Raw genomic sequence first — 15,995 nt, forward strand, 5'->3', positions numbered from 1 at the left:
GTCCATATAATTTCTTTCTATTTTTAGTAGAGACGGGGTCTCGCTCTTGCTCAGGCTGGATCTTGTATTATTCTTAAAACAGTGTAGTGAGGAAGGTGGGGCAGTTATTGTTATTTCTGTTTAACAGGTAAAGAAAAGTCTCTGAAAGATTAAATGATTTTCCTAAAATTACACATAGTAAATGGGAATGCCAATGGAATTTTTGAGCCTTTGGTTTTGATAATGTCTTTCAAAGTGATCACTCATCTGTAGAGTTAAGGATTGTTTGCTCTCTTTTAGATACTTCTAGTGATATTCTTGCATAATACATTATTGAAATTATGATACCAGCTTGCTTTCTCAGACTATATTGACAGAGTTTTGTTTTGGTTCACTAATTATATGGATCACGAGCAGGCTATTCTAAGACAGGCACCTTCACTTAGCAATTTATGGCAAGAGCTTTCATACTCTGGGTTGATGCATCAGATAGATCTAATTTACATTCTGGTCTAATAGATACCTGTGCTGGATTCCGCAAATTGTTTAACTTCTATAAGCTCAGCTTCCACATCTTTAAAATTGAGATTATGACATCTACTTTATGGGTTAGATGTGAGAATTGAACACAATAATGAATGCAAAGAACTTAAGATGGAACATGGGATATACTAGTGTTTTTAAAAACAAATAAAAATGTGAAAAGCAGTCAAAGTAAATTAAATGGTAAATGTAAATCTCGTGTGAAGAATGTAAACTATGGGCCGGATGCAGTGGCTCACATGTGTAATCCTAGCACTTTGGGAGGCTGAGGCAGGCGGATCACTTGAGCCCAGGAGTTTGAGGTTGCATTGAGCTATGATGATGCCACTGCACTCTAGCCCAGGCAACAGAGTGAGACCCTGTCTCAAAAAATATATACATATATATATATATATACACACACACACACACACACACACATACATAATGATCAAGTTTGGTAGATTTATATCCTTGAGTAATATACTTTATGAAACAGATAACACCATTCACTTAACCATTACAAACATTGGAAACATTTACACAAACATATTTAATTCCTATTAATTATGCTGCTGGTTTAACTCTTACCAGACTTAAAGAAGAAATAAAACCTTAAATGACTAACTCCCTCTATTTTCCTGTGTCTTTCAGTCATGTATCCTGCGTTTGCAAAGTGGGTGCAGTCACACAGAGACCTGCCCATCAGGCTCAACCAGTGGTGCAATGTGGTGGTAGGTACACACCCCTCTTAGGTTCTTTCATTATTATTCTGGTTTGTTTTTCTTTTGTTTTTTTAAAGTACACGTTTTCTTTTCAAAGGATTGGGAGTGTGGAAGCATTTTTGAAGTATTTTGGATCCCAATTATAATTTTTGATTACTTACCGTGGAAAATTGTTAATAGAAATTGAAAAGTTCTCTATAATGACCAAATTGTATTCTTTCTTCTTCCAGCGTTGGGAGTTCAAGCACCCTCAGCCTTTCCTGCGTACTCGTGAATTCCTCTGGCAGGAAGGGCACAGTGCTTTTGCTACTGCTGAAGAAGCAGCAGAAGAGGTATAAGAAGTTGTCATCCATATTCACTATGTTCCATTTCTTTGTTTAGGCTCTGCTATTTTATTACTTAAAGTGTATGTAACACCTGTTAAAAGAAAAATCAAATTAATTCAAATGTACATAGGCTTAAGAATCTGCTTCTTGAAATGTTTCAGTAAGTGAAATGTACTATTTTAAACTTTCAGGTGAAAATAATTTTTGGACTTTAATGTGTGGAAAATGTTATACAAATTAATTACTTTCCAGGAGATTTTTTTTCACCTTGATTAATGTATACTTTTAATAAGTATTTATTTTCTCTTACATTCTAAATTTATATACATTTTAAAAAGTTATTCAGGCTGGGCACGGTGGCTCACGCCTGTAATCCTAGCACTCTGGAGGCCGAGGCGGGTGGATTGCTCAAGGTCAGGAGTTCGAGACCAGCCTGAGCAAGAGCGAGACCCCCGTCTCTACTAAAAATAGAAAGAAATTATCTGGCCAACTAAAAATATACATAGAAAAAAAAATTAGCTGGGCATGGTGGTGCATGCCTGTAGTCCCAGCTACTCAGGAGGCTGAGGCAGTAGGATCGCTTGAGCCCAGGAGTTTGAGGGTGCTGTGAGCTAGGCTGACGCCACGGCACTCACTCTAGCCCGGGCAACAGAGCGAGACTCTGTCTCAAAAAAAAAAAAAAAAAAGTTATTCAACTTTTCATACTGCCTTGTTGAATATCTTAATAAATTCACACTGGCTGCATTAACCTTTTCATAAAAAAAGGTTTTTATTGTTTGAAGTGCTTTTCCCAACACAGTAAGTTTTAAATAGTGTAGTTTTACAGATGTGTAATGAATAAATATACCCTAAATTTGAACACATTTACATTTAAAATGTTGTTGCAGGTCTTGCAGATACTTGACTTATATGCTCAAATATATGAAGAACTCCTGGCAATTCCTGTTGTGAAAGGAAGAAAAACTGAAAAAGAGAAATTTGCAGGAGGAGACTATACAACTACAGTAGAAGCATTTATATCTGCTAGTGGAAGGGCTATTCAGGTATCAGACTACTGTGTAAGATTTATAGGTGAATGTACGCACAGTCCATGGGCAGATCCAGTAATTTCTTCTGTCATCAGAAAAGTAGTCTCTTTTAAAAAATAAGTATTTCATGTGCTTTCTAGACCATATTACAATTTCAAGCAAGTCCCATTTCTCTAAATCGCCAAGGTCTGTTAAGTCATGACATGTATCCTGAATTAACAAAGTATGAATTCCTTTTTAACCCTTATAGTTAAAGTTACTCCTATGAAAGGGTCTGCCCAGAGCAAAACATTTGACAATAGTACTTTTGTTTTTTTGTTTTTTTTTTTACTAATTTTAGTCTCTTGTTCTATCAGTTATGCTTATATTGTAAAACCGTATTTAATGTAAGAAGGGAGACAAAACAGGTTTAGTGCCATTTTAAAGCATGTGATCTTATAGTAATCATTTTCAAAGGCATAATAGGTTATTAAAATTAAAGGTTATATTTCTTTCTTTCTTTTAGGGAGGAACATCACATCATTTAGGGCAGAATTTTTCCAAAATGTTTGAAATCATTTTTGAAGATCCAAAGACACCAGGAGAGAAACAATTTGCCTTTCAAAACTCCTGGGGCCTGACAACTCGAACTATTGGTGTTATGACCATGGTTCATGGGGACAACATGGGGTTAGTATTACCACCCCGTGTAGCCTGTGTTCAGGTAAGAAAAATATTTCTGTTTATCGTTTATTTTACAAAATACAAGCCGTATTTACTAAAGCAAATTTGAAAGGGTGATTTTCTGAATATCATTCAGGTAGATTTCTCTGATAATAAAAACAACATAGAGTACAGTCTGTACCCCAGTATTGTGTAACTATGTGTATCATTTGCATTATTTATTGTTTCTTACTGTTAATTTTTAAACCTGCTATTAATATAAAACTTTTTTAGAAATCATTTTTTGAAGTGACTTATAATAGGTGAAATGAAGTATAGTAGGTCAAATGAAAATGCATTTAGCATGGATAAGTGATATGCAGGTAATTTGTAGACATTATGTATAAATTAGCAATCACACAAGCTGATCTACGTTAAGATTTACAGTCACTAGTAGGTTTTGACTCCTGCATATTATGTAGTTATAGGACCTCATTACTTCTGTATGTTGTTTCTTTGTATAAATTTGGGACATCGTGCTGGATTCTAGGTGGTGGTTATTCCTTGTGGCATAACAAATGCACTTTCTGAGGAAGACAAAGAAGCGCTGATTGCAAAATGCAATGATTATCGAAGGCGGCTACTCAATGTTAACATTCGAGTTAGAGCTGATTTGCGAGAGAACTATTCTCCAGGTTGGAAATTCAATCACTGGGAGCTCAAGGTAAATTCCTTAGTTGTATCTTTTACCCTCCACGCTCCCAATTTGAATTTAGATTTCCCCTATTTTACAAGTTTTTATAAAACTTAAGACTTTTTCATTACTTTTCTCTATTTAGATAGTTGTATTAAGTTGTTCTTCACTCAAACTAAGTGTTGAGCACTGACAGTTCATAGCTTTGTAATATCGATACCTAACATTTACAATTATTTTAGTGGAAGCTTATTTTTATTATGTTAGAATAAAAATGATCTTGAAGCCCTTGTTTATGATTAATAAACCTCATGTGGCTAGTATACTAAAATGTTTATGCCAGGAATTCATATAACAAATAAGTCATTTAAACAGTAAGGCCATCAGAATAGTGGCACAACCTGGCTGTCATTGTTATAGGTAATAGTAAAACATCTGAGACTATTTGATACTTAAGTTTTCACACCACATTGTTCCGTAGCAGTTTATTGATTTTTATTTTGTATATACAAAGCCAGCCTAAATTCTGGTGTATTGTTTTTAATGTAAATTTCATCTGTTGCACATTGTCATTAATAGATGATCTATGCTCTTAATTCCATTTTATAAACTTCTGGGATTTAACATTTTTTTCTTAAACACTGAAATAGGGAATCTTACTGGATGTAGAAATTAAGAGTCAAAAATATATAAACTCACATTATAGGAAATGAGACAAGAGAATTGAGATTGCAGCTCCAAGCTTTCAAGTATGGAAGCTCAGCAATACTGGGATTATTCAGTATTGATACACTTAGAGTTCCTGGAGTTGCTAATATTTATCATCTTACTTGTTTTAAATGGCCCCTGAGGTAAATCTTTTGTGCTGAAGAATAGTAATTATGTTCATGCTGCTTCCCTTTTATGTAATATACTTGCTCTTTAATGTGCTCTCCTATCTTTAATGAAGACTTTCTCTGTATAATTTCCCCTTTAATTGTAAACTTTTTTGCTTACTTAGAAATAGCTGTTTGTGATACCAGTTTGCAGCTTCTCTAAACCAGTTTCTGTTTATCTGGTGTACCAAATGTTAAAGGAGAAACTTATTCCCTGCTATTAGCTGAATTTAAAAAGTCAACCATACTCACTCCTTAAAAAAACCAAAGAGTATAGGGGAGTGGCTCTCAAAGTGTAGTCCAGGTCCAGCAATGTCAGCATCCCTTGAGAACTTGTTAGAAATACAAATCGTCAGGTCCCATCCCCAGCCCACTCTAATAAAAAACTCTGGAGGTGGAGCCCAGCAGTCTGCTTTAACAGTCCCTCCAGGTGATTCTAATGCATGCAAAAGCTGGAGTATCCAGATTAAGGGCTTCCAAGCCAGAGAACACCACTATACTATGACTGAGTCAAGAATGTGTCAAGGTGCTGATCCCCTTAGTGGCTTGGGAGGCTTTAGCTTCACGAAGCCTTCTCTGTTTATCCCCATGTACCATACAAATATAATTCTGTGTGTGCTACTTTGTGAGAAAAGTTGAGAATGCTGATCTAGACAACTACCCTCTTAGGTTTCTCCATTAAGAGCTTCCTTAGATCAGAGTAACACCAGCAGTAGATTTTTTTTTCCTTAGGTTTATGCCGCCTTATTGGAATAGGTTTCTGTACTATCTTGTTAATGTTACCTGCGTTTTTCTTGTTTAGCTATGCTTTTACTTTTTGGGTTTTTATTATTTATAGAAGATAAAACCATGAAATAAGTCTGTATATTCAACTGAAGGTGTGGCTATATCATTTTAACTGCCTTTTTTGTTTTGTAGGGTGTCCCAATTAGACTTGAAGTTGGGCCACGTGATATGAAGAGCTGTCAGTTTGTAGCTGTCAGACGAGATACTGGGGAAAAGCTGACAGTTGCTGAAAATGAGGCTGAGACTAAACTTCAGGCTATTTTGGAAGACATCCATGTTACCCTTTTCACAAGGTAGTTTTTACAAGTTCTGTGTCTCTTGTCTTCAAATCCTACTCAAACTTTGAGATCTGTGTGAAGGAATTTTGGGGTTACCCCAGCTGGAAGTAATCTTTCCCTCTGAACTCCCACGCTACTTGACTTGCCTTGCCACTCTCTGGGTTTTTAACTTGTACCATGGTTATTCTCTTAAGTGCCTTCTGCTGCCAACTAGGTTTGCAGCAATGGATTTTCTGTCCTGGACTAATTTAGGTTAATTTTAGACCCAGGCTTTTATGTGGATATAAATGTGAAGCATTAAAGCATTGACTCTTTACCTGCTGAATACACATTGGCAGCACCTGGGAATCTTTAATAAATACCCGTGCCTGGGCCCCTCCCAGAGATACTAGTTTAATTGGTCTAGAGAGGGTCTGGCAGCCATAGTGTTAAAAGTTCCTGTGGTGATGATAATGTGGCCCAGGCTGAGAGCCTCCTGACTGGGATTGGAGGTAAGGGATGGGGAAGGGTCTCAGAGCTGCCCTGACCTATGGAGAGAAAGTCTTTCAGAGTCACATATCGTCACACAGAGGCACAAGAAGATTGGTGTCATTAGTGTGACACCTTATTTTCTTTCCTGCTCACAGAGAGGAAGGCCCACTACCACTGGGAAGAGAGGCTCAGTTTGAGGGAGAGTAGTGCCCACATCTTATTTATTCCTTTGTCTTCTAATACCTTGTGCATAACTCACATTAGGCCTCAATAAATCTTGCATTGGCAGGAAAGAACTAGTTCTAGCCTTGGCTTTGGTGCTTATTTATGCATCTCTTGTCTTGCTTACCCTAAAATGGGGCTGATAATAAGTATCTTGACGGGTTATTTTAAGGATTTGTTTGGCCCACAAAAGATACAATGCATTTGAAGTTCGTCTGAACTAAGAACAGGTCTTTAAAGCTATTTCTTCTTACTGCTCCCATTTAAACAGTGCATTTAGTGCTGTGGTTCTGTTCTAGGGATTCTCTTCAGCCTAGATCTCATTGGCTATAACTTTGTCACATGGGCCCATCTCACTACAGAAAAGTCAAAAGGGGAAGAAGAGTGACAACTCATTATTTAAAGGGGAGAGGGGGCATACAGAAAAAGGAGGAGGAGGATGGGCAGCAGAAGCATTGATTACATTCTTGTGAGGCCCAGGAAATCTACATTTTACATAAGAGAAGGTGAATGTGTGAGAACTAGGGAGTGAAGAATCAATTATGTAAACGTCCCTGGGTAGATGGAAGAATGATCTTGTCTCTGTTCTGCACCTGGGAAGATAAACTTGTGATCAGCATTATTAGTGTGGAATCTAGCAGACCTAGTTTTAGGAGCTAGATTTAGCTTTTATACCCAAAGTTACAATTTGCATCTCCTTGTTTATGGGAGGCCAGCAAGGAATTTCCTTATGAATGATCTGTGGGGTTAGTCCTTGTGGATGCCTGAGGCCTTTTACCTTTCTGTGGGGACCTGGCTGAAGTATAATATTAGTTACAGCTATTCTTTTGGAAGGGGTTGTTGCATGACTCAGCCTCAAGGCTTGATTTTGTCTTTTACATAAGGAACTTGGTGGGAGGGGGTACTGGGGGGGTGGTGATATTTTGTTTGTTTGTTTGTTTTTATTGAACTGGAGGAAACAGCTTTTGCAGACAGCTAGCAATCTCTGGCACAGAGTTCCACGGTCTTAGCCCTGAGATTCAGAAATAAACAAATATGTCTTTTCTTCCTGAGTTACCACCTATGAGTGGGCCTCATGTAATGTGTTCCTTTGAATGTGGAAAAGAATAGTATTTATTTGCATTTTGAAAACCCAAGGTTCTTCAAAAAGAGAATTACATAGTATGTGAAAATATCTTGAATAACATATATTTATGTGTTTTTCCTTTTCAAAATAGTTTTATGACTTTGTGTTTAATTAACACAATAGTTACCTACATGGTAGTTAGACTTACTAGAGTATTTTTCCAACTTTGTAGAAAGGAAAACTAAGACCATAGAGGTTTAAAAAATAACCCAGACTCCCATAGGTGGTAAGTGGCATAGCCAGGAATGGAATGTTGGTCAATAGAGATTTAACAGCAGTAGCAAAAGCTTTGGTCACCCATTGCTATGTGGTTGGCAAATTTCCCATACATTTAAGGCTCATTATTATGTACAATGATAAGGTAATTGCCAGTCATTTCCAATGAGAGTTGAGATTCATTGGAGTTCTTCTGACATCTAGGTTATTGTTCTTTCTTTAAGTTATGCTTATCTTATGTGTGTGTTTGTTTGTTTGTTTGTTTGTTTTTTTGAGACAGAGTCTCCCTCTGTTTGGGCTAGAGTGCAGTGGCGCCAACATAGTTCACTGCAACCCCCAACTCCTGGGCTCAAGCCACTGTGCTTAGTTTGTCTGTGTTTTTTAAAACCTTGTCTTATTTGTAAGAAAAATTATGTATTCTTTTCTAATTTTTTTTTGGTAGGGCTTCTGAAGACCTTAAGACTCATATGGCTGTGGCTAATACAATGGAAGACTTTCAGAAGATACTAGATTCTGGAAAGGTAAGAGACTTGTGAAAAGTTTCAAATATAAAAATATTTCAGTAAATTGTTTTTTAAGAGTCATTGAGTTTATGTATGGCATTAATCCCTTTTTAAGCCAATCACATAACATGATTAAACATTACATACTATTTTCTACTGGCTTTCCCAAAGCATTATAACGTTATACCATTTTTGGATAGTCCTTGTGAACTGATTATGCAAAAGCCTTTTCTCATACTTGATATGCTGCTTTCTAAACAACATGCATTCTGTATGCCTCTTAATGTCTTCATTATTGAATATTTTCATTTTGTTATTTCAGTTTAAGTTTCTACAAGTAACCATGGTTCTAGCTTTAGAAATGTAATAAGGAGCAGATTCCTAAAACTAAAGTCAGTTTCTTTCAATTTCCTGACCATACCCCAACTCTAAATTGAACTTACTGAATAATGTGAAGAACAGTATAGTTCATGTCCAGGCCTATTTTTTGGAATGAGTGGCTACCTCTGGCTCCTTAAAACTCCATAGGCTTTTGTTAATAGGTAGCTAATGGCTCTTTAAGATTGCATCAGTTTTATGTATTGTGTGTATGCAGCTGTTCCTAGCTGACATTATACATTTTCAAAAATATGAAATTTGATTTGCAAAGTTATTAATTATTGAAATGAATCACTTGTGGACTTTAACGTTTGATTATACAACCAGTCCTGTGTCCCCACATTACAAGTGTGAAACCATGGACCAGAGTCTAAATGAATGAGCCCCAACTACACAGAAGCAGACCTGCTGCTAGAATTTAGAGCTGTCTTCTGTCTCGGTTTAATGCACTTTCTTCATATCTTTTTTTTTTTTTACATGCTGAGAATGAGCAAGAATTTAGGCAAAACTTTTAATTGTTATATGGTCATAACCTGCTAGTAGGTCTCTTATTGCATGAGCTGAGAAAGTTAATCTCTCTGGCTCTCAATTTACTATTCTGTAAAATAAGTACAAAATATGTAATTTCAAAGTCCCCTTCAGATTCATAATTCTTCGGTATTTAGCTTTCTATTCTTCTTAGTTTATTGCCTTTGTAATCTTTCACCTTTTTGGGTTCTATAATTTTTTACTTAAACTGCCTACTTTTAATAGAAGGCTAGAGAATGAATAACCATTGCCGCGGTATATGTTTTCTTTCACTGTAATTTATTTATGATTTTTTTGTTCCATTAACTATTGGATTTTAAACTTTGTTTTATTATAGAAATATGATAATCACTTCTGCAGCGCAGTTCATTAGAGACATTGCTTAAGAGTTAATAAATCAATAGAGTATCAGATAATTCATTGCTTTCAAAGAAATTAATCCCAGCAGGTATTAGTGGAATCGTTATCTTTTATTCTAATATTAGGTAACTTGCTGTGGAGATTTCAACATCTATTCAAAAGTCGAACATGCGGTATTTTAGTTGTATGTCCAAAGAGCACATAAGACCAGAAAGCAAATTTTGCTTCTTGGATTCAGTAGTCAGATCCATCCCCTGTCACACCTCATATTGGTCAGCTTAGATGTGTTGACTGACCATCAAGTAATCTTTGAGGCTGTTGTAATAAAATTGTATTTACTAGGAGGGGAGAAGGAGGAAGGGATCTTTGGAACTTTGAATGTAGGTGAAAGTTTGATTTTTCTACTCTTCTGTTGGTATAAATGAAAACAAATTTTTATATCTGATATGTAGGACTTGATTTTAGTATTTTTCCAAGGAGAGAATCTTAATTTAATGAAAAATAAATGCTACTAATATATAATATATATTTTTTACTGTTGCCATGCATTACTAATCTTTTATTAATTGTTAGGATTTTGAGTACTGCTGTATCTTCTCATTAACATTTTCTACTAAGGAATTTAAGATATTACATATTGCTAAAGATATGTCTTTTTAAAAACATAGATATAAAATGATCAAAAATAAAAAAGTGAAAACCTTTTCATGGCTCAATAAATAGCCTCAAAATCCGTACTATCTTTGCATATTAGAGTGCCAAACATAAATGACTAGAAATCTCAGGTCTTATCATCTAACCTTTACTTTGAAGCTAGAAAGAATCAAGACATTGTTTACAAAATTATCACTTATGACTCCAAATATATTTAATTAATAACAACTTGAATTTGTTCACATGCTACAACCGTTTTAAAAATTTTAAAAATTGTTTTAGAAATACAAACCTTCTCAAGCCTTAGTAATTTTTTTCTTAGAGAAAAAGAAAATATGACTTTGTTTACTATAAAAAGTTTTTGAAAGTTAGAAAAATATAACTGTAAATGTTTGTAAGGTAATAGAAGTAAAAGCTTCAGAGAAACCAGGTTTGTATTTATTACCCAAAGATACTCTTTGTAATTAATTCTTAATATTTTATCATTGTTAAGTTAGAGACAATGATTAAAGTTTTCCTCCATTCTGTCTTTTGTAATGAATTTTAAATAATACTTTTTATGAGTGTACATTTTTTCATGCTTTTTGTTTGTATAAATGCTAATGATATATCAACTTTGAATGCCGGGAGTAACTTTGTATTATTTCAGCTCTTATATCTCTAGGTTTGTTTTTGCTTTAGTTTTCATTGCACAAATAATTTCTATTAGGTCATTAAATATGAACTGTCCAATTTCGAATCAAAAGTTTAGTTTATTATATCTCATGCAAGAAACAGTGCAATTAATCAAAGTATGTACCTAAACTATCGATATAGTTTTGCCATCTTAACAGTAGCTTGCTTATGCCAGCAACGAATAAGCCTGGAGAGTGAGTGGCGATGAAATCATGAAAGGTGTTCTCCACAGCTTGTTGAGAATTGAATATTTTTCCTTGCAAGAAGTGGTCCAAAGCCTAGAAGAAGGGGAAGTCAGTTGCAAGGTCTGGTGAATACAGTAGATGACAGAGATTTTCCAAGTCCAGCTGCTGTAACTTGAGCAGCATTTTTTTTGGCAACATGTGGTCTTGCAAGAGGATTGACCTGTCTCTATTGACTAATCTTGGCTGCTTAATCACAAGCAGCCTCATCATTTCATCCAATTGGTTGCAGTAGACATCCGCTGTAATTGATTGACCAGGTTTCATGAATCTGTAATGGATAATGCCAGCGCTGGACCACCAAACAGACACCATTAGCTTTTTTGAATGAGTATTCAGTTTTGGACTGTGTTTACACACTTCATCTTTATCCAACCATTTTGCCAAACACTTGCAATTGTCAAAAAGAATCCAGTTTTCATCACACGTAACAATACGGTGTAGAAATGGTTCACCTTTATGTTGTGACAGCAAAGAAAGGCAAGCTTCGAGATGATTTCTTTTTTGATGATCGTTTAATTCATGTGGAACCCATCTATCCAGCTTCTTTACGTTGCCCATTTGTTTCAAATGGTCCAACATTGTTGGAATAGTAATGTCAGCCCTTGCTGCTAATTCACGCGTATATTGAGATGGATTGGATAGTGGAAAAACATTGTTTCCTATCTCTTACACCTCTGAGCAAAGTTTCTAGCAGGTTTGCAAATACTTTCATGGCCTGAAAGGGCTGGGAGACCTATCCTGTTTTTTGCTTATAAGTTTAATAGAGAACTCAAATGATCTTTCTGTAGAATAAAATAGAAGGATTTTATAAATATCGAATACTTTGCCTTTTTTTATTTAGATTGTTCAGATTCCATTCTGTGGGGAAATTGACTGTGAAGACTGGATCAAAAAGACCACTGCCCGGTGAGCATGATTAAATGATCAAACTCGTGGGGCATTGCAGTGGAAAGGAATAGCAATGTACAGCATACATGAATAAAATTCTTACTTGTTTTTAATTTTAGGGATCAAGATCTTGAACCTGGTGCCCCGTCCATGGGCGCTAAAAGCCTCTGCATCCCCTTCAAACCACTCTGTGAACTGCAGCCTGGAGCCAAGTGCATCTGTGGCGAGAAGCCTGCCAAGTACTACACCCTGTTTGGTCGTAGTTACTAAAGGATACAACAAAACCCCCTGTCCAATTCTCCTCACTTTTTAAAAAATTGATATTACTATCTTCTCAGATACAGTTTTATGATTTTTTTAAAATAAAAGCTCTAAAAGGAAGTCACATGACACAATTATTCTTATGCCCAAATTAACTGTGGAAAAAGGCTTTTCTGTAAACAACCCCAGTAATAAATATCATAAACTAATACTGTTTTATGTTACTCATTTTTTCTGAAATGCATTATGTGCTACAAGGAAATTCCTACAAAGAGGTGAAGACAGTCGAAAGCTAGGTAGCTGCTGTTGATCTGAGCACGCCTCGAGATGCCGCAGACCTTGAACCACCAATTAGCCCCTGCGTTGTGTATCTTGAAGCACGTCCTTTCCGTAGCTCCTAGTACTGAATCTAAAATTGCCCTGAATCTTTGTGTATAAAAAACAAAGCAAAACCACAAATGGAAAAAGAATAGTAATAATAATAAAGCTTTTCCTTGAGCTTCTCTTTCTCCCTGGTTACTATTGGGTCTTTGGGGGAAAAAAAGGTCGCAGTTTCTGATCAACCCTCCGGGCTTCTGCTTCTTACTCTGTACTTTTCGTCACTCATCTGCCGCCACCACAACACTGTTTTTACTGAGATCACTAAGAATGCTTCTGACCAAAGGTAATGTTCACTTCTTAGTTGCTTATCTTACCTTATCACTCTGCTGCAGTGAGTACTCTTTTTATTAAAATTATTCCTAGGACCTGCCCTCCCTTCCTCTCTCTTTTTGTTAGTTGAGTCTTTCACTGGCTTTTCTTCCTTGGCCTGCTTCTTGGACATTGGTGTACTAAACTTCCATACTTGGCCGTCTCCTCCTGCTGCCTGATCATCCTCATCTAGTCTCGCAGTTTCAAATGGCATTAATAGGCTAATGACTCCAGCATTTTTTTATCTCTAGATCTGAGCTCTAGACCCTATTCCAGCTGCATACTTAATTCTCTTGAGTGTTGCACCAGCAGTTCAGGTCAACATGTCCTCAAAACTTCATTTCACCCTCTACCCCTAGACCTCCTTCTCCTCCTGTAGTATTTCCTGCCTGGAAGATTAGCACTGCCAAAATGCAGCCAAACTAGAAACCTAAGAGCCATCCCAGGCAGCCCCTCCAACACCATGTTCATTTGGTCAGCAAAACAGGTTTCTGTTACGTCTGATGTCTCTTGGGTCTCCCCTTTGGTAGACCTCTCGATTGCCTTCAGACCTCTGTACTTCTTGTGCTGACTACTGTAATGTCCTCTAGTTTGCTCTCCAGGCCTCTCCACATTTCCACAGCATTTTTTTTCTATAACAAACAGTTTATTAAAATGGTTTTCTTCCCCTTAAAATTACCCTTTTGTGGTCCTCCATCATTTACAGGATAAAATTTAAACCCCTTAGACTAGTCTGGCTCAATACCCATCCGGTTATTTTCTTCTGCCAATCCAGCATTGTCCTTTGCCACCTATCCATTTGGGATTTCCTGTAAACAACACATTTCCTGTCTCTGTCCTTTGCCTGGAGTGGCTTTTGTCCCTCATTTCTAGTTTACTTGGTAAATCTCTTATTTCAGGACCCTGTTCCAATATGCTTTTCTGCTTGGTAGTGATACATATTAATACACCAGTAGAGGGAAACGACTTCAAAAAGGACTTGAATTTTGAGCTGCACTCTAAAAGATGAGTAGAATTGCAATAAATAGAGGAGGAAGGACATTCCAGGCAGAGGGACCAAGAGATGCAAAGGCACAAAAGTGGATGATATGTATGAGAACGCTAAAGAATTGTTCTTAATGTTGATAGGGAATTACCAATAGAGAGCAGATTAAATAGAGCGTGCTTTCGAGACTGATGTTTGAGTATGTGTGTCACATAACCTAGCTTAACGAGATCAACTGAAATATATGAGCCACATTTTTATACTCAGAACCATAATTTCCTATTGATTTATGACAGTTCATAATGCTTTGTCTTACTCTATCCTTAGTAACTATGTAAACTGCCTGTTTCTTCAGTTGTAAAATGGAGAGTAGTCTAACACCTATGTCATAGAGTTATTCTGCCTCATACAGTATGATAGAACAATGCCCAGCACATACTAGTAAGTAAGAGCTACTGTTGGTTATAATTCTGCAGGGTCAACTGGAAGTAGCTCCTAATATATAGCTCTAGTTATAGTAGTTACTTTAGCTACTAATTATTTTTCTGAAAACCAATATAAATGCTTTTAGGGGACAAGGGTTTTTGTTGTCAGCCCATGACAAAAGCTTAAAAGCTCTAGATTAGAGACTAATAACCGCACAGTTTGCCTAGCCACTGGCCATTTTGGAGAAGGTGGCCATCTCTGGTGCAAAGACAAATCTCCACTCTATTTTTTGAAACTTCAGATGTGTAGGACTAATCACAGCAAAGCTTGAAGTTTGTTACTTTAAAGGAAGTCAATATTTAAAGAAACTCTAGTGGGTAATTATGTTAAGGAAGGAATCCCTCACCCAAAATGTACCTCTTATAAATTGGCTTTTTTCTTAAATTGAGATTTAGCTAAATTATCAGGACTTTTTCAAAGTTCATACATCAAGAGTGGTGGTGCCTTTCATAAACCTGAATGCATACGATATACTTTAAGAAATGAGCACTATTTTACTTGCAGGTGACAGCTATAAACTAGCTGTATGACTGAGTCACAAAAGTGATTGTGTGCTTAGTGTTCATTACAGCAAAAACAAAGCAGGTCAAGGCACATTTACAACTGGCTCTGCTCACTGGGACAAGTGTACCTATACTACATCTTAGCAATTTCTAGGTCATCCATGGGAGTAATATGTTTAAAATAGTTGTTCATTAAGCCAGTAAATCACATGAAGCCTTTATGAGACTTGGACAATAATGGCAACTGATGGAGCTCGTTTGGAGAGGATTTGAGCCTTGAGATCAGCAGCAGCAGAACACTTACAAAGTAAGCAAGGAGGAAGGCATTTGGACCAGGGAGTGGTGGATCACTCCATTTACATCTGATTCTTGTTAATATTAGTCATCTGCCATGTAACTATGGTGCTCAGGGGTTGTCAGTACCATCAAAAAGCTGGGGGAGGCAGCTACTACTATCCTGTTATGTTCAAACATAGCTTTGGCCCTTGGCTTGTCACTTTTACTATGTCTAGAAAATGCTAGCCATTTATTTAACAAATAAATGTGAATGCCTGCTCTGTGTACAGTGTCAGAGGATGCAGTAGTGAGTAAAAAACATTAAACATGATTTTTCCTTTTCTTGGCTGTATGTCCTTGAAGTGGTTTGATTGGAGATGCAAAACCAGGCAATCAGTAGTAGAAAGGGAGATAGGCAATGAATTGGGCTGAGCGTTGTTAGTAAGAGGCCATAGCCTCGGTGACCTTCACTAGGGCCTGAGATTATCCCATCACCGGCAGCACCATGCTGAGAACTTCCCTTCTGTAGTGGGGATGATAACACCTGGAGAATTAACCCTTCCTTCTCGGCACACCCTCAGGCTTAAAATAACAGGAATAAACACATCTTTTTTTCTTGCAGTTCAATAAGCAATGTTAAGCCAATGTCTTTGTTCAACTTTGCTGGAACGTA

At 36.6% G+C, this 15,995-nt stretch overlaps 1 protein-coding gene across 1 annotated transcript in view; it reads left to right on the forward strand.

The window, feature by feature from the left end:
- The window catches only part of EPRS1 (glutamyl-prolyl-tRNA synthetase 1), a 65,231-nt gene extending 52,640 nt beyond the window's left edge, over positions 1-12,591 (forward strand). Inside the window, exons 24-32 of the mRNA XM_069459754.1 lie at positions 1,156-1,235; positions 1,457-1,558; positions 2,440-2,595; positions 3,086-3,283; positions 3,773-3,946; positions 5,710-5,870; positions 8,333-8,411; positions 12,075-12,139; positions 12,241-12,591. Of these exons, the coding sequence (XP_069315855.1) occupies positions 1,156-1,235; positions 1,457-1,558; positions 2,440-2,595; positions 3,086-3,283; positions 3,773-3,946; positions 5,710-5,870; positions 8,333-8,411; positions 12,075-12,139; positions 12,241-12,391 (1,166 nt within the window). The 3' untranslated portion in view covers positions 12,392-12,591. The remainder of the gene's footprint in view (positions 1-1,155; positions 1,236-1,456; positions 1,559-2,439; positions 2,596-3,085; positions 3,284-3,772; positions 3,947-5,709; positions 5,871-8,332; positions 8,412-12,074; positions 12,140-12,240) is intronic.
- Positions 12,592-15,995: the final 3,404 nt, after the last annotated feature.

The sequence above is a fragment of the Eulemur rufifrons genome, chromosome 27, assembly GCF_041146395.1.
Source record: "Eulemur rufifrons isolate Redbay chromosome 27, OSU_ERuf_1, whole genome shotgun sequence".
Taxonomy (NCBI): Eukaryota; Metazoa; Chordata; class Mammalia; order Primates; family Lemuridae; genus Eulemur; species Eulemur rufifrons.